Genomic DNA, 18,770 nt, shown 5'->3' with positions numbered 1-18,770 from the left:
TGCATGCAATCTATCTCTCAAGAAGGCTCATTTTCCATTCTTTGGCAAGAAACAGCGATGAAAACGATCGAAAAAAGATACGAATGGGTGCTTAAAATGGATGAACACTGACATGGACTTCACTACTAACTGCGTTTTTTATAGATGAAGCAGCCCTTCAACATCAACCAGCGTCGAACATATGGGTGGGCGGAAAAAGGTGTTACTCCTATTGTGAAGGTTGGCTAAAACACGGGCAGCATCTCATACCAATACTAGGTGCCATATCTGTTGCTGGGATTGTCAATATCAGTATTCGAAAAACCAGGGACTAAACGAAAAGGCAAAAAACGGCTTAGAAATGGAGAAAACACAACGACAAAAAGGACAACAGGAACAACAACTGGACATTATGTGGACTATTTAATGGAGACTATGGATGTTATGGATCGATACCCTGAATTTAAAGGCTTTTACCTGGTTATGGACAACGCACCAATTCACAAGGCAGTGGAAATTCAAACGATAATTGAAGAACGTGGCTATCGTTGTGTCTACCTTCCACCTTACTCCCCAGAACTGAATCCCATCGAACAATTTTGGTCCAAGGTGAAGTATTCAACAAAGCGAAGTCTACTCATGGAAGAAGAAACTCTTACAACAAGGATAAGGGAAGCTTGCCATATGGTGACTCACAAAGATCTTCAAGGTTATGCCCGATATTCTGCTGCTCGTTTTGCCGATTGTCTGAAGAAATTGCCTATGTAGATTAGACATTGTAGTTTAGTTATTCCTTCTTATTTGTGTTGATATTTATGTATTTTTTTTTTTTTATTTAAACCTCCAATAAAAATGAATTTTTATAGTACTTTAGTTAAGTAATGTTTATTCATTAGGTGCGCCAACTCCAACGACAAATACTGCGACATTGAAAATCAAATTGGGCGACATCTCATTTCGAAGAGTACGACTTTTATTTTTTAAAATCACGACATCTTTTTTTCTGGTGAGGCGACATCATTTTCTAAAAATGCGACATCTAATTCCGGAATGACTGTACTTTGGATCCCCCCAAAAAAATTTTGTGGCCTTGAGAGCACCCTTCGTCTTGTCATTCCAATTCATTCTTGTAAATACATTCCAGACTTTACTTAGCTTGATTTCCGTTTTATCACTTGTTACAGTGTCCAAGCTCATCAAAGAAAAGTAGCTTCCTTGTGCTGAAGAAGATTGAGTAACAGAAGAAGATTGAGGAACAGAAGAAGATTGAGGAAATGAAGAAGATTGAGGAAATGAAGAAGATTGAGTAGAGAAGCCTTCAATTACATCATCGTCAGAGTTGTTCAAAAAGCCCAAAAAAGAAGAATCTGGAAGCATTCGTAAGAGAGTATTTTCTTCAGAGCTGTTTTCATAGTCAAAAGCTCTTTTCTTTCCTTTGCTGGAACTTGTTCCTAGAAAGAAAAAAATATGTCAACATATACAAAAGTATCAAGTAACTGTGATGCATTTACTGCCAACAACAACAAAAAAAAAACATACCTTGGTTAAACGACATTAATAAACAGGTGTTGATAATAAAGAAAAAGAAAAAAAGAAAAAAAAGAAAAAAAAGAAAAAAAAAAAGAAATAAAAAAGAAATAAAAAAGAAATAAAAAAGAAATAAAAAAGAAATAAAAAAGAAATAAAAAAGAAATAAAAAAAGAAATAAAAACGCGCTAAAAAGTCGGCATGGTGGAAAATAAGGTTTCATGCTTTACTCCGCCTGGGCCTTGTCGGGTCACTCTTGGGTCAACTGGGTCATTTTCCTTTCTTTTTCTTTTTATTGACTTCAATTTTAGTATATCAATTAGTAACCCTTAGAAGTTATACTTTTTACTCAATAAAGCTTTCTATTTTTATTCGAATTACTTTGTTACATGTAAATGTAATTCATTCCATCTCTTCTGATGTCTCATTATATCATGTTATTTTTATTTTTGAATGCATCTTTTCTTTTTATTTATATATTTCATAGGTACCGAATACGACAGAGAGAGTGGACCGAACGGACTGAGTCTGATCATTGGGTTAAATGGGTCAACTGGGTCCGTTGGGCCGTTTGAGTTAAATGGGGCGATGAGGTATAGTGGACCAACTGGGTTAATATGTGATTGAGGTATGCCCAACCCGCCCAATGCCACGTTAAAATCAAAAAGCCCAATGACCCATGGGACAATCATCATGCCTGGCCCAGCCTCCCCGACTTCACATTGAGCCAGTCCTACTGCTGAATGTCGTTATTGTGGAAAACATTGGATACAAGGTCATAAGTGCAAAGAATATTATGAAGTGGTACATGCTAAACAAATTCATAAGGCACGTATGGCTAAACTTAACCAGGAAGAGACAAAGCAAAATAAAAAGGAAGATGATGATCATATGTTAGACATTGATCTCGATGATCTAGACAAATAAAGCCATCAGTTATTCGCTCTCATAGACACTGGTAGCACCTTTAGTAGTATAGATTATACTTTTATAAAAAATAAAAATATATCTATTGTTAAAACACAAGGAACAATTTTGTTAGCAACATCATCATATGTAGAAAAGAGAATAGGAAAAACAAAACCATTATCAATTATATATAATACTGATAAAAAACTAGAACATTCATTCGAAATTATAAAAATGCAACAAGATGAAAAATATCAATGTATTATAGGAATGGATTTACTTAATTCCCTCGGTATTTTTGTTGCAGGTTTAGCCACATCACATACTAGTAGAGGAATAATCACATTTGATGAAACGGAAAAATCAGATATTCCAACTCCAGATAATTCTCCAGCAGGTACTGAACAAGAACAAAAAAGTTTTTTTAATACTGTAGCTATTCAAGAAAGTATAAAAACAAATCAAGCTATTGATAAAAAATCTTTCTGTACCGTACCTGAATCAATCATCACATTGGATACACCTCCAGGAAAAACTTGTTATCGTAGACAATACCCTATTGCAGAAAATTTAATGCCTTTAGTGGATGAAGCTGTCGATAATTGGTATAAAGAGGGTACCATTGTAAAAGCGAGTGTTAATAATCAATGGAATAGTCCTTTAACATTAGCTCCTAAAAAAGATGCTAATGGAAATAAAACAAAGAAAAGACCATGTTTAGATCCTAGACATATTAATCAACTTTTACCTGATGATAGATATCCATTACCGCTCATCAGAGAAATTTATGAAACATTGCGTGATTGCTCGTGTCTTCACTACGTTGGACTTAAAAAGCGCTTTTCATAGATTCATGATTGCACCAAAGGATCAACATAAAAACAACATTTACACATCGAGGGTATCCAGTATATGTTTCAAGGATGTCCTTTTGGTCTCAAACCTCTATCATCAAAATTCCAACGAGTAACATCACTGATCCTACAAGACATGGATTTTGCTACATCGTTCATTGATGATATAGTCATATTTTCAAAAACAATGGATGATCATAGTATCCATGTGAAACAAGTAATTGATAAATTAACGTCAGTTAATTTAATTCTAAATCCAAGCAAATGTCACTTTGCACAACGCACTGTTTATTTGTTAGGTTTTTGTGTATCAGAAAAAGGTTTGACTTAGATACCAGAAAAATTACAAACGTACAAGAATGGCCTATTCCACAAACTGGAAAAGATATTGAACGATTTTTGGGTGTCATCAATTATTTTAGAGATCATATACCAAAAGTTTCAATGTTAACTGCGCCATTAGATAAACTAAGAAAAGAAGGTAAATTGGGCACTAAATGGACTGATCTATGTGAAATAGCTTTTCGCAAACTTAAATGTATAATCAGTCGCACACCCATTATAAAAAATCCATTGACAAATGAGCCATTTTATGTAGCTACTGATGCATCTAACACTGGTATTGGTGCTGTCTTATTTCAGCTTATCGACACCAAAGTTAGATACTTAGGATTCTTTGCACGAGCTCTGTCAACATCTGAACGTAATTACTCTACTACAAAAAGAGAATTATTAGCTATAGTATTTGCATTAAACAAATACCACAAATACTTGTGGGGTAATCATTTTACCTTATTTACTGATCATCGTGCATTAGTTTACATTCATACACAAAAGATCGCTAATCCAATGATGATTAATTGGTTAGATACTATCTTACAATATAATTTTACTGTGGCACATGTACCTGGTATGAATAATGTTTTACCTGATGCATTATCCCGTCTTTTTCCCGTAGAAAAAGAGCTGGCAGGGGATGATGATGATCAAAAAGAAAGAAAAAGAAATTATAGTCAAACAAAAATGACAAACATAATGATGAATCATAAAGAACAAAAAGATCAATCATTTGATCATCAATATATTATACCGGATGAAGATAATCAGAAAAAACTCATTCGCCTATATCATCGCAAAGCAGCTATTTATACTGAATCACATCTTAGACAACCTGAACAAATGGAAAGGAAAGACGTGAAAGACATAAAAGAAAGAAAAAAGCATCTTAGAAAGACAACATGCTTTCGGACATTTTGGTGCTGAAGCAATGGAAAGAGCTATCCATGCAGATGGCATGCACTGGCCAAATTTAAGAAAAGATGCAATTGAAATGGTAAAGAAGTGCCATCAATGTATGCAATACAACATAGTAAGAAAAGGTTACCATCCAATGGCTTCTGTTACATCAAAGTCACCAGGTGATCATTGGGCTATTGATTTAGCTGGACCTTATCAAGAAACACATCGTGGTAATATCTTATTTTAGTAATGGTTGACATTGTACAAAATTTGTCATCATAAAGGCCATACCCGATAAACATCTGTAACTATAGCTGAAATGTTACTTGATGTATTTTGCACATTCGGATTTCCAAAGATTCTACAATCAGATAATGGTACCGAATTTGTCAATAAAATAGTAGATGCGATTACTACATCTACTAAAATTGACCATAGATTGATTTCGACTTATCATCCAAGAGCTAATGGTGCAGCTGAAAGAACAGTACAAACTGTTAAGCACACCTTAGAAAAAACAATCATGGGTCAATCAAAGGATTGGGATTATTATGTACCCACTGTCCAATATGCAATCAATGCCAAAATAGTTAGATTGCCATAATTCTGCTCCTTTTGCACTAATGTTTGCAAGAAAACTTAATGAATTCAAAGATTATAGTAAAGAAAGAATAATAAATAATTCTTTACGTCATGATGATGATGTAATCTTAAGAATCAAAGACATGGCAGATATTGTCTTGCCTGCTATAATACAACGAACAAAACAAGTTCGAGAAGCATCGCAAAAGACATTTAATAAAAATCATAAAATAATCGAATACCCAATTGGATCGTTAGTTAGTTTATTAAAACCAACTAAAAGCACTCAAATGGAGCCTAAATATCAAGGACCTTTTACAGTGGTAAAAAAGAACACAGGTGGTGCATATACATTGCAACAAAGAGATGGTGAATTATTACCAAAGGCTTATCCACCTAGTGCACTTAAAAGTGTATCAGAAGATCCAATCATTGCTGAAGAAGATAGATGGGAAGTTGAATCAATCATCAATCACAGAGGCAAACCGGGTAAATATGAATATAAAGTTAGATGGAAGGGTTTCACACCTGATGATGATACATGGGAACCTGCAGACATGTTTGATGACATTAACACCATCAAAGTATACTGGAACAAAAGAAATATTGATTATAAGGAAGACTCAAGTAAATCAACAAAAAAGATAAAATCCAAATGATTTATTGATAGAATTATATACAAAACATCAAAATCAAATACGTAGATATGAATGATACATAAGATGATACCATGCATTGAAGTATTATTATTCTATACAAGTCATGATTATTCATGTACGACAAAATAAACTATCGTCGTTAAGACTGGCAGGGGATAATGTCGTATCATGAATAAAAAGTCGTTAGATGAATATAGATCTGAGACATCTACCACATAAAATCTATTGTTCTTCAATATACAATCTATTTTTATTTTATTTTATTTCCAGATTACTTATATAAATTATACCTTAGTTTTTATTTTATAAAATAATCAATTAAGTTATTTTCTTTATAATAAACAACATAAAAGAATCTCACTTATTTATTATCGTCTTTATTTATGTAACAAAAAATCAACCAATATCACACTGGTGTATGATCACTATTGGTATAAAAAAATAAAAAAAAGTATAATTTTACCTGATGGTTTGAACTAGGAAAGTGCGAAAAGGATTTATTCTTTCATTTTACGGCTTGTTTTATGCTTAAATATGGTTTTATCCCAAGTTGTGGTACTTCCTTGGAAGTGCATCATAACTGTTCGAATGGACTATCGATCTTCATGCATCAATCATTCACGATCTGAGAATGGAAACGGGTCATCCATATATGGAAATGAAAGTCACTTTCTAGAGCTTTTTATTGGTGTAAAAACATCATAGGGTTAAATAGTAAGTTTTATTAGGATGATTGATTTTATAAAAAAAAGAAAACATTCGAACGGTTCTGATCGCCACTGTATGCACCCGTTTTGTAATCCTACGACCTATAAAAAATAAAACTGCTGAAGAAGTAGTAAAACCATGATCCCTGTATTTTGTGATTTTGGTATACCTAGAATCATACAATCTGACAACGGTAAAGAATTTGCCAATCAAGTCATGGAAAGATTCAAACGTAAGGCTGGATTTGACCACAGGTTAATCACACCTTACTATCCACAGTCCAATGGCGCTGCTGAAAGAACAGTAGGTACAGCAATGAGAGCAATCAAAAAGGTTGTCGAAGGTGTAACAGGTGAATGGGATTTATTCGTATATTCTGTCCAACTAGCCATGAATAACAAAATATCAAAAAGATTGAATACCCCTCCATTCAATATAATGTTCGGTCGAAGGCTGAATGATTTCAAAAACTACAATGAAGAAACTGGTGAACAAAGAGAACTAACAACCGAAGAAGTCAACCAACGGATCAAAGATCTACGAGAGGTTGTCTTCCCTGCTATTGAAGAAAAGACAATGAAGGTTATCCAATTGCAAAAGTCAAAGTTTGACAAGAAACATGCACAAAGGGATTTACCTGAAGGTTCTTTTGTAAGAGTAAAAGTGCACGAAAAATATAGATCTAAAATGGACCCTCAGTATGAAGGACCATACAAAGTTGTTAGAAAAACACAAAGTGGTACATACGTCTTAAAAGACACTACTGGAGATCTCTTACCTAAAAGCTACACAGTATCACAGTTGAAGCCAGTAATTGAAGATGAAGGTAACGAAGAAGTTACATACGACGTTGAAGCAATTGTAGCTCACAAAAAGGATCCTAAAACAAATAAGTATATATATAAAGTCAAATGGTTAGACTATGACTCGTCGTATAACACTTGGGAACCCGCTGATAATTTTTATAGTCAAAAACCTATAGAAACATATTGGAATAAGATTAATGAATCACCACAAAATGAACAAGTACAAAGTACAAAACAAAGAAAAAGAAAAAGTGGACAAACAATTGGTACCAACAAGAAAAGAAAAAATAAATAAGCCACTACAATATGTTCCCATAAACAAATATAAACAATGTAGAAGTAATGATCTACACTGGAAGGGGGTAGTGTGGTAATTCAACACTTAAAGATTTAGATTAGAGTTTAGAATATTGATAATCCGATAGTGGAGATCAGATTACAGAGTAATCTGATAGTTTATTTATAAAAAGAGTTTTTTATAGGACTTGTTCCTTTTTCTCTTTAACTAAGTTTTATTAATAAAATTCTTACGTTTTGTCTCGTTACATATTAAGACTCATACAAATACCACATGTGTGAATATATGTCAACGCTCTATGATCAGTGTATAGTGTAAATGGTTGACCCCACAAGTACTTATGATATTTCTTCAAGGCGAAAACGATGGCCAATAATTCTCGCTTGTTGGTACTACAGTATAATTCCTTTCTGATTTAGACAAAGATCGTGCCATGTATCCAATGTGACGTTCTTTACCTTGGATCCTTTGGAACAAGGAAGCACCTATGCCGTAGTTGGAAGCATCTGTAGCTACGTAGAAAGGTTGACTTAAATCAGGGTAATGTAAAAGAGTATTGGATCTCAAAGCCTGTTTAATCATATTAAAATGTTTTTCATGAACTAATGTCCATTCTTTATCGGTGATAGTCTTGGTGTTTCGTAGAGCATCTAATGGTGCAGTCATAGCCGCGATATTTGGTAGATGTACTCTAAAGTAATTGACAATGCCTAGGAATTGTTGTACTCCATGACCGGAAGTTGGACGTGGCCACTCTAGTACATTGGTTACTTTTCGAAAGTCAAGATCATGTCCTTTATCTGATATGCAGAATCCGAGTAAGTAAACGCATGTTTGTGCAAAATGACATTTTTTCGGATTTAAAATCAAATTAACATTTGTTAATGCTTTGATTGCTGTAGCGACATGTTCCATATGATCTGACATGTTAGGTGAATGGACAACAACATCATCTACAAACGTTTGGACGTGTGGTATATGTCTGAAAATGTGATGCATAACCCTTTGGAATTTGGATGATAATGGTTTCAAACCGAAAGGACACCCTTGGAACATATATTGACGATTTTTATGTGTAAAGGTGGTTTTATGCTGATCATCAGGGTGTATTTTGAATCTATGAAAGGCACTCTTTAAGTCCAATGTAGTGAACACTTTCGACCCATGCATATTTTCAAAGATATCACTGATTAATGGTAAAGGATATACATCATCTTGCAAGTGTTTATTAATGTGACGAGGATCAAGGCAAGGTCGATGACCAGTGACTTTTCCATGTTCATCCTTCTTTGGTGCCAATGTAATAGGACTATTCCATGTGGTATTGACAGGTGCAACGACGATAGTTCCCTCTTCTAGCCAGTTTTGTACAGCTTCATCTACCAATGGTTGCAATTTAAATGGAATTGGATATTGGCGATGATTTGTTCTATCTGTGGGCATGGTAGGTGTATCGAGTTTAACGATGGATATATCAAGTGTACAGAAAGAAGTTTTTGGAATGCTCTGATTCTTTTTGATGTATGGTGTTATAGCCTTCATAAACAATGATTGTTTTTCGGCATTACCTGCAGGCGAGTTATTTGGTTGTGATGGATCATCTAGCCTTTGGTTCTCCTTGTTTGGTTGTACCTTATTATCATCCCAATTGTAAGCAAGACCGAGGAACCCAATTTTTAATTTTGGTATTAAATCTCTGCCGATCAAGATGGTATAGTGTTCTGATATCATATCCATTATGTGAAATGAATGTGTAAGCTTTAAATTGTTATATTGTATGTGTAAACGTTCAGTAACACCTATTGGTTTTGTTACTTTATCTTTCTCTGCAAGATTCAAAATGATATTTGATGGACTAAATTTTATTTTATTGCTTTTTATAAATTGATGACTAATTATAGAAACGTCGGCTCCTGTATCAAGTAAAGCAAATGTCCTTTCATTCTGTATAAGCAAAGGTAAAATATAAGGATTGTTATTAGGGTGTTTGTGAGATATCATATTAATATTTTTATGATTACCTTCCATAGCATCATTGTATGCGTTGATTGCAACTGATTGCATGGTTACATCCAAGTCCTTAAGAGCTGCATCTGCTGGGTGTTGAGTAGGAGCAGCTGTGATGGTCTTTACGTTGGTTTGATTCCTTTTTTCCAACATTTCATTGCAACGGTGTCCTCTAAAGTAAGGTTCTTTTTTGCAATGGTAGCAAAGTTTGGTGTTGTTGTTGTTATTCATCGTGTTACCCTTAGGCGCTGATGCTGTAACACTTACCTGTCTTGCCTTGCAGTGTTCTGTGGTGTGGCTTGCGTTGTATTTGTGTATGTCACAGAAATAAGCCTTTTTGTTGACCTTTGTTTTGGCCTTTTTGCTTGTTCTTTCTTGTGGTTGTTCCATACCTGAAAACGCGCGCTTTTGACTCGACATTTTATTTGCCAAGTGTAACACTTCATCAGCAGTAGCAGGTAAGTCATTCTTACCATTTGGTCTAGCTTGGTATGCAACTAACACATTATATTGCAATGCCTTAGGTAATGCCTTCAAGCATAGAATGGCCATGAACTCATTGTCTTCCCAGCCTGCATCACGGTAAGTGGATTGAAAGCGTAAGCCAAAATCAATGACTGTTTCTCTCTCTTCCATGGTTATATTACAAACTGACAATGCACTTAGAATGCGACGATCCTTAGTATCAAACTTGTTGATAAGGGTTTTCTTCGCCTCACTCCAATTCATTCCCTTTCCTTTGATATTATCGTTGAACCAGACGTCCAACTCATCACCATTCATTGACCAACTCAAACAGTCCTCCCGGTGATCTTCAAAGTTCAAACGGTGAACGTCCAATACTTTTTCGAATCAAACACAGGTAAGTCCTTACGGATTCTGGTTTGCCCATGAAGTTGAAAAGCAGGTATTTCCTTGAATGGTACAGTGACCTCTCTACGAGTAGGTGTTTGTACATCCAAGGTGCTTTGCAGGAGCTGGATGTGTGCTACTAACTCTTCGATTTCTCTTTTGAGTTGTTCGTAGACAATACCGTTGGTGACTCCAAGCATCGCTAATTCCATCGATTTCTTTTGCAAGCTTTCCTGTGTTGCCTTGATGAAACTAGCAATCTGAGGTTTAGGTGCGTATCTTGAAGCATTCACACCAGAGACGAAGTTACTAATGTTATCATTAGCCAGCGTTTCCGTGTGGTTGACTTCGACACCCTCATGATTGTTAGTTTCAATCTCGGGAGGAAAGATGCCTTCGTAAGGGGAGTTGATGTTGATGGATGTAGTGGTAGAGGGAGTGTTAGACATGATAATAATGATAATAATAAAATAAGGTAGAATTCACTTTAAAAAATGTTATGTTTTGGTAATCCAAATGTAAATACATATAAGACAAAAGAGACAGTATAAAAAATAAAGTGAAACTTTTGAATGGGTCTTTATTAGATATCAAAAATAGGTTGTGTATTTATAAGAACTTGTTGACTGAGCGGTGATTAAGCTGTGATTGTAATTGTTAATTAACAATGTATTGAGTGACTTATATAATCTATTGTTAGTAAAGAAAGAGGAGATTGAGTATGAATATTTAAAATAGAGTTTCTTTTATGAGTTGTCAAATACAACAGAAAGTCTTTCAAATTTGGACAACGTTTTCTAAACTGCCTTTTGACAATCCACTCTATAAATGAAATTAAAAGACAGTCGCTATATTTTTTTCTCCTTTCTTTTTCTTCGATTTTTTTTTCTCTCTGTTATTTTTTTTTCTCTCTGTTATTTTTTTTTCTTCCTGTAATTCTTTCTTTTATCATGTCTGACCACTTTCTCGAAATCACCTTAGCAGCTGTAGAAGTTCTTATTGAAGAAGATGAACAACAACAGTATGACCAACAACAACCGATTACGCGGCAACCAAGAAGATTGATGGTGCGTCGCGATCTATCACTGCTCACTGACACTGAATGTATACAGCAGTTCAGATTCACATACGCTGATGTAAGTACTGTACGTACAATAGAACTAGAATATAAAACTTTCTTCCCATTTGAGCTTACTTTTTCATAAACGATATGACGGTCTGCTGATCCTTCTTTTCGAACTTTTCTTTCCAGACATCAGGATGGGTAGATTGCAGATGATTGAGTAAAAGATACGTACTTCCCTTCGAGCAATTGAAATAGCCATTGATCTTTTCTTTTGGTTGCATTGGCGGTGCTTGTTGAGGTACTGGACAGATATTGCACATAGCAGTTTTCAGCGTGTCGTTCCAATTGACCTTCGCGAAATACTTCCAAACGGTACTTCTTTCATGACCTGTACGCAAACCGGTCAACGTTGCTGTTGTTGTAGTTGTTGTTGCCGATGTTTGACTTGAAGCGATTTCTAGGGAGTCCAGATGTAATGGGCTGCTTGTGGTGGCAACATCGTTGAGTTGACTTTGAGTTTCGTCTGAATATGACCTGTTCCAAAATAATGATTAAGAGTCAGTTAGAGTATACACTATAGTTTTGCTTTTAATTAGATCGTCCCACTGTATAATACTTACAGTACAGTTGGTGGACAAAAAAAAGTTTACACTTTTGGTCTCCGAGTCAATTCATGCCAAACAGTCCCAATAAAAAGCCTCCCTTTTTCCCGATTACCAATAATAAACATCCTTCTTTTTTTAATTATAATATGGTATTGACTACAGCAGAAAAAGCCCAAGTGGTTGCCTATGACAACGCTGGCTGGACAAAGACGAAAATTGCGAATCATTTAGGCGTTAGCAGAATGACAGTACATAAGACGATTCAAAGGTTCGAAGAAAATGGTTCTCACCAACGAAAGAAGGGTTCTGGACGTAAGTCAAAGCTAACCACCCGAGACGTTCGTAGCCTGGAACGTATTGTGAAAGGAAATCGCAGGGACACCATGGATGATATTAAGAAAAAAATGGCGATCAATGTGTCCCATCGCACCATTCGACGTCAATTGAATGAACTAGGTATACATTCACGCGTGGGAAGAAAAAAACCTTTTGTGAACGATAAACACAGACAACAACGGTTGAAGTTTGCGAGGGAGCACAAGGATTGGACTTTGGAGCAATGGAGGAGGGTACTTTGGACGGATGAGTCATCCTTTGAGAAAGGGAAGAATACCAGACAAGTTCGTGTATGGCGTAGGGCTGATGAAGCCTACAATTCTGATTGTTTGGTTGGAACACACAAAAGTGGGCGATCATCAATCATGATATGGGGTGGAATCACCTACAACAGAAAGACAGATCTAGGTTTTTTTGAGAAGGAGGGGCCGAACGATAGGAAAACACGAAGCACAGCGAATGATTTCGTTCAGCAGATATATGAGGGTCCTTTGAAGAGGTTCTGGAACGTGGATGATGGGTTGATACTGATGGAAGATGGTGCACCTATCCATAGAAGCAATGCACCTAAAGTATGGAGACAAGAGCATGGCATTGAGAAGATGGATTGGCCTGCGCAATCACCAGATCTGAATCCAATTGAAAACCTGTGGAAGCAGATGAAGGATTAGGTACAGGCTGGAGCCAGGCAAGGGATGACCATGGATGAATATAAGCAACTCATCAAAAGTGCTTGGGATTCATTTGAACCGTCCCAGTGGAATGCATTGATTGATTCCATGCCTGAAAGGATAAAGGCCGTGATCAAGAACAAAGGTGGAATTACACGTTGGTAGTGCAACAAGTTCTCTTTTTTTTTTTTTTTTTTTAAATAAAGCATCGATATGTATCTTTTATTTCATGTATTGATGACCTCTCTTGTCTAGTAAATTTATTCATTCTTTGATTGTTTTATAAATGTAATGTTTATTTTTTATTAACTAAAATGGTAAGTGTAAACTTTTTTTTGTCCACCAACTGTACATTGCGAGCTCGACAATTGAATACAAGTGGTAAGGAAATAGCAAAGAAAAAGAGAGACAAAATAAAAAAGAAAAAAGATAAAAAAAAAAGAGAGAGAGAGAAAAAAAAAGAAAGAAAAGAAAAAGGAACAGAAAAAAAATATCTGTTAAAAAAAGACAGGGGTGACAGCGGAGATTGTCTGTGCTCCCCCTTCTTTTGTAGTAATATTTGATTAATTGCAATATGATCATATCATATTGCGTATTTTTACACCTTTGATGCAATTTGCTCTCTTTCTTTTTTTCTTAGGTACGATGAATTTAATTCTTCCTGTGGTAATTCAATACTTAGGTTGCTCTCGAGACACTCAACCGTCCCCCCTCCCGGAAATCTAGGGTGCTCTCACGATGCCATCCTCCCAACCCCCCCTCCCAAGCTGAAATTGAAAAATAGCCAATAAAAAATGTCTTACCTTTTATAGTATGGGAGTTGACTCTTTGCCTTGGGGCGAGGAATCCTCCTCCCAACAAAAATTCATCCTCCCAAAGAATTTACTAAAGTACCTTAATCCATCCATTTTAGTAAATTGTTACACGATAATCCGCAGTAGCATTGGCAAATTTTCTTTTTTTTTTTCGCGTTTCCCTCTTTTTTTATTTTTCTTCGTTTTTCTTTATTCACATTTCACTTTTTTCCAATAAATCCATTATTTTCATAAAAAAAAAAAACATTTTATTTTTATTTTTTATTTTATTTCTGATATCTATCAACAATTACTAACTATGTCCTTCCATACTTTCCGCTTCAATCTTCCTACCCAACAACAACAATCATCCGCATCGCCATCAACATCATCTATTGCTGCAACAACAACCATCACTTCATCATCATCCGTTTCCACTCCAACAACAACCATCACTTCATCATCATCCATTTCTATTCCAACAACAACCATCACTTCATCACCATCATCTGCCTCTACTCCATTGTCATCTACCCTCGTTCATCATCACTTACACCATCCTCTTCCTCGTTTATCACCTGCCCCTATTTTTCTTCCATCATCTGCACCTCCAATTATCCAACCAGTTATCCGATCGCCAACATCTTCACCACCTCCATCATCTACTCAGCGGTCATCATCATCATCATCACGATCATCCAAACCAAGTTCAAAATATACCGAAGAACAAACTGCCGTTTTGATTGATTGTTGGATTGGTAAATGGAGAGAGTATCGTCAAGGTGGAAATAACGCCATCAAGTCCAAAATCAAACGTGCTGTTCATCAATTGTACAGAGAAAGGACCGGCGACATGAATCGAACTGACAATGCTCTTGACCACAAGCTGGCTGACCTTCGAAGGGAACATACCGACCATGTCACTAAGATCAATGCTACAGGATCTGGTGGTGGACCATGCACATGGGTTCATTTTGATGCAATGCAAGCATTAGTGGGTGATGATCCTAATGTTATACCAGCAATGGAAATCGATTCTCTTAGAGACAACATTTTGGTACGAGGAAGATCGCTGCAGGAAGTTGAATATTCGTCAGAAGAAGAAGAAGAAGAAGAATCCACGGAAGCACCAGCAACAACATCAACACCAACGTCAGCACCAACACCAACACCAGCACCAACACCAGCACCAACATCAGCGCCAACATCAGCAACAAGACCATCCGGTAACGATAGGAACAGTGGGCGTCGTGTCCGAAGAAGAACCGATACAATGAGATCACTTATGGCAGACACCATGGAAAGACAACAACGTCAAATTCTTGATGAAATGCGACAAATGCAGACAGCTTTCCAAGAGCAAAGCGATCGTCGATGGAACCAGTTCTTCAGCATGTGGAGAGAATGCGAACAAAGACGTGAAGGATTCATGGAACGGTACCTGGATATACTGCAAAATGGTAGATCACAGTTGCCAACATCAACACAATCACCATCATCGTCACAATCACATCCATCATCACAGCCACCATCATCACCACAACCACCATCATCACCACAACCACCACCATCATCGCAACCACCATCATCATCACAATCATCCCACGCTTCCCCCCACAATTGATTTTTTTTATTTTTTCCCTCTTCCTTTTTTTTTTTTCCTCTTCCTCTTTTTTTTTTTCCTCCCTTTTTTATTTTTACCTTACTGCTGTATTCCCACATTTTTCTTCCAAAAAATAAAGTATAAAATATCTGCCTATCAAAAGTTTTGTAAAAAAAAAAAGTTTTATTGATCATCATCTAATAATGCACGTATTTCATCCCTTCGTCTTCTGCCCATTTCAAACAAATTTCGTCGGGTACTACTTGCCAAGTCGTGTCCACCACCGTTGTCGTTACTATCATCGTCATCGTCATCGTCATCAACAGTTAAAGATCCATCTACTTCATTCGTGCTGTCGATCGCATCAAGCTGTTGGAACTCCTCTGATTGTTGTTCTTCCAAAATGTCTTGTCGGTTCAAACAAATGTTGTGAAGAATACAACAGGCATGAATTACTCTGATCAAACGGTCTTCATTAGTCAAATAGAGGTACTGCTTCACAAATCTCCATCTTCCTGCCAACAGTCCAAAAGCACGTTCTATTGCCATCCGTGTCGCAGAGTGGACTTCATTGAATCTTTTCATCGATGCATCCGCAGTTCTAGCAAAGTATGGTGTAATCAGGTTTGGTCTCAGTGGATATGCTGAATCTACAAAAATAAAAAAGGAATTCAGTTTTTTTTTTTTTTTTTTTTTTTTCTCTCTTTATAACGACGTTGTTAGTTACTGTACCTCCGATGATGAATGTGTTGTTGGGGGTATAAATATCACTGTTGTTCAGTAGCCGATCACATAAGGAACTTCTGGAGAAGGCTCTAGCATCATGAGTTCGACCTATCAAAAAAAAAAAGTCAACATCACATTTCATCCATCATCCATCATAATAATAGCGCTTTACCAGGGTTCCCAGCGTGCACATAAGTGAACCGCATATTCGCGTCACACACAGCCAAGAGATTGATAGACAAGTGATTCTTTCGGTCACGGTAGAATTCACTGTCGACACCATGAGGCTTGTGGATAACAACAAGCTTGCCATCAATCGCACCGATAACGCCAGGAAGTCGTTTCACCGTCCCATCACCAAGAAAAGCATCCGTAGCACGTTGATTATCTTCACCCATTGGCCATGCGATCACATCACGATGAGTGTCGTAGAGGGCACGAAGGAAACGCTTGGTATAATTGTGATAAGCACCTTGAGAAATGCCAAGATGAGTCCAGGCCATTCTGTATCCAAAGTGTGTGTTCGCAAATCGCCACAAAACACACGCTGTCGTATCTAGACTGATATTATTGTGTAACTTTAAGATCTCAGCTTCTTGTCATTTAAGATTGGATTAGAATAGTTTTTTCTCTTTTTTTCTCTCTCATTTTCAATTCTTATTGAAATAAACTATATCAACAGTCTCATCGTATTTTCGATTTGTCTTTTATTATTATTTTTATATTTGTTAATCCAATCAACTATCTTATTTTTTACGATGAATTCTAACAACAACAACAACAACAATAACAACAACATCAACATCAACAACGACAATATGTCGGATACCTCTGCTCCTTTCTCCATTAATGGCACCGATTTTGTCAACAACATTATCAACAACCATTTGGAACGTGATGTCATTATGACAGAACAAAACCATCAACCCTCTTCCACTTTTCAAAGTGGTTTGGGGGCCTCAACCCATGCTTCTCCTGAAGCTAGGGCCGAGTGGGCTGTCGCTGTGCTTACGCACAAGGCAGAAGAGTCTGAAGTGCTCTACACTCAAGCACTTGCTCAATTGGATAATTCTGATGAAGCTCGTGCCCATGTTCAAAAACTTTTTGAACAAGCACAAAAGGATCAACAAGCCGTCGATGATGGTCGGGCTATGTATGAACGTAAGTTCCCACATAACCCAAAGTTCTTTTCTTTCGAACGCCGTAGAGCTGAAGAAGAAAGAACAAAGGCTCAGATGATGAATCGAAGCCTCGTTGTTCCCAAATACCTTCCTCAATTAAAGCTGGTCAACAGTTATGAGGTTGGTAAAGAAATAAATGACAAGTCGTTTACTTCGACCAAACATTTTTTCAGTACGCTGGAAAAAATTTTCATTTCTCATGGTTTACAACCTGAAAATGAATTTCGTCGTTTGTTTCCAAGATGTCTTGACGGCGCTCAAACTTTCTTTTTTGAAGGTTTATTAAAGAAAATAAATGAAAAGTCAGATGGTGAAACAGAATGGGCTTTCATAAAACGTCAATTTATTGACAAATATGATACTCCAGCTCAAAAGTTTAATGCTTGGCATAAACTTGTGTCGATCAGACAAAATTCTAAAACCATCGACGAACATAATAAGATGTTCGGTAATTTGTTAACCATGACTGAATGGGAAACAATGCCTGTCTCTCTTCTTTCCAATGTAGTTTATTTAGCTACATTAAACCCAGAAATTAGAAGACAAGCAACGGAGTGGTTGATCACCCGATCTGCCCCGAATTTTGACGTTGATATTCATCAACTGATGCAAACCGTTGCTGGTATGGACATCCAAAGAACAGAAAACCCTAGAGGTTTTGCTCAAAAGCGAAACATTCAAAATGATGTTTCGTTTGTAAAGAAAATAAAAAAGGCTAATACAGTCTCTGATGGTAAAAGAACAGGTGTTCTTTGTTATAATGGTTGTGGACAGATATATCTTCCTGGACATGTCTGTCCTAAAAAGAAACTCAACGGCCGAGATGGCAAAAATAATTTGTTCTCTCGTGCTGCTATACGAACCAAAACGGTTGTTCAAAAACAAGAAGATGCTGATGATAAGTTGAATCTTATGTCAGAATGTAAGGCTAAGAATAAGAAACAAAATTTAATTCAAAATAATCAAAACATTAATCAATGTCTTATTCCGATTTATTTAGAACAAAAACCTATCATGGCTTTGTTAGATGGTGGTGCAACTTTTTCTGCCATCGATGAAAATTTTTGTTTAAAAAATAATTTTAAAATAATTGTTCTAAATAATAAAAATAAAAATCCAAATGATTGTATCCATTTAGCTCATTCTGATCATGTAATTCAGCGTCTAGGTTATACAGAACCTTTAGATCTTTGTTATAACGGGAAAACTTTAAAATATTCTTTTGAAGTAATGAAATTAACCGGTGATCAACAAGTTAGTATTGGAGCTGACTTAATGCCTTCACTTGGTATTGGTTATTACGGTTTAGTACAAACATGGGATCCACTTCCTCAAAAGATGGAAGAAGACCCTGATAAAGATAAAGAA

The 18,770-nt window shown here is 36.2% G+C and overlaps 3 protein-coding genes across 3 annotated transcripts; 2 read left to right on the top strand and 1 right to left on the bottom strand.

Moving 5' to 3' along the window:
- Positions 1 to 9,690: 9,690 nt before the first annotated feature.
- On the bottom strand, positions 9,691 to 10,869 carry BX664DRAFT_315983 (uncharacterized protein; the record flags this gene model as incomplete). The annotated part of the gene is made up of 3 exons (XM_051542702.1): positions 9,691 to 9,753; positions 9,836 to 10,410; positions 10,443 to 10,869. The coding sequence occupies 3 exons, from the start codon at positions 10,867 to 10,869 to the stop codon at positions 9,691 to 9,693; spliced, it is 1,065 nt and encodes a 354-aa protein (XP_051399472.1).
- Positions 10,870 to 12,237: 1,368 nt separating this feature from the next.
- On the top strand, positions 12,238 to 12,588 carry BX664DRAFT_265519 (Homeodomain-like protein; the record flags this gene model as incomplete). Its single annotated transcript, XM_051540861.1, has 1 exon — positions 12,238 to 12,588. A coding segment is annotated over one exon (351 nt), but the record flags the coding sequence as incomplete, so codon positions are not given.
- Positions 12,589 to 14,211: 1,623 nt separating this feature from the next.
- Positions 14,212 to 15,516, top strand: BX664DRAFT_374846 (uncharacterized protein; the record flags this gene model as incomplete). The annotated part of the gene is made up of 1 exon (XM_051548705.1): positions 14,212 to 15,516. One exon carries the CDS (start codon positions 14,212 to 14,214, stop codon positions 15,514 to 15,516), a length of 1,305 nt encoding a protein of 434 aa, XP_051399470.1.
- Positions 15,517 to 18,770: the final 3,254 nt, after the last annotated feature.

The sequence above is a fragment of the Halteromyces radiatus genome, assembly GCF_025201355.1.
Source record: "Halteromyces radiatus strain CBS 162.75 chromosome Unknown BX664scaffold_5, whole genome shotgun sequence".
NCBI classification, from domain to species: domain Eukaryota; kingdom Fungi; phylum Mucoromycota; class Mucoromycetes; order Mucorales; family Cunninghamellaceae; genus Halteromyces; species Halteromyces radiatus.
This window is presented reverse-complemented; position numbering and strand designations above follow the sequence as displayed.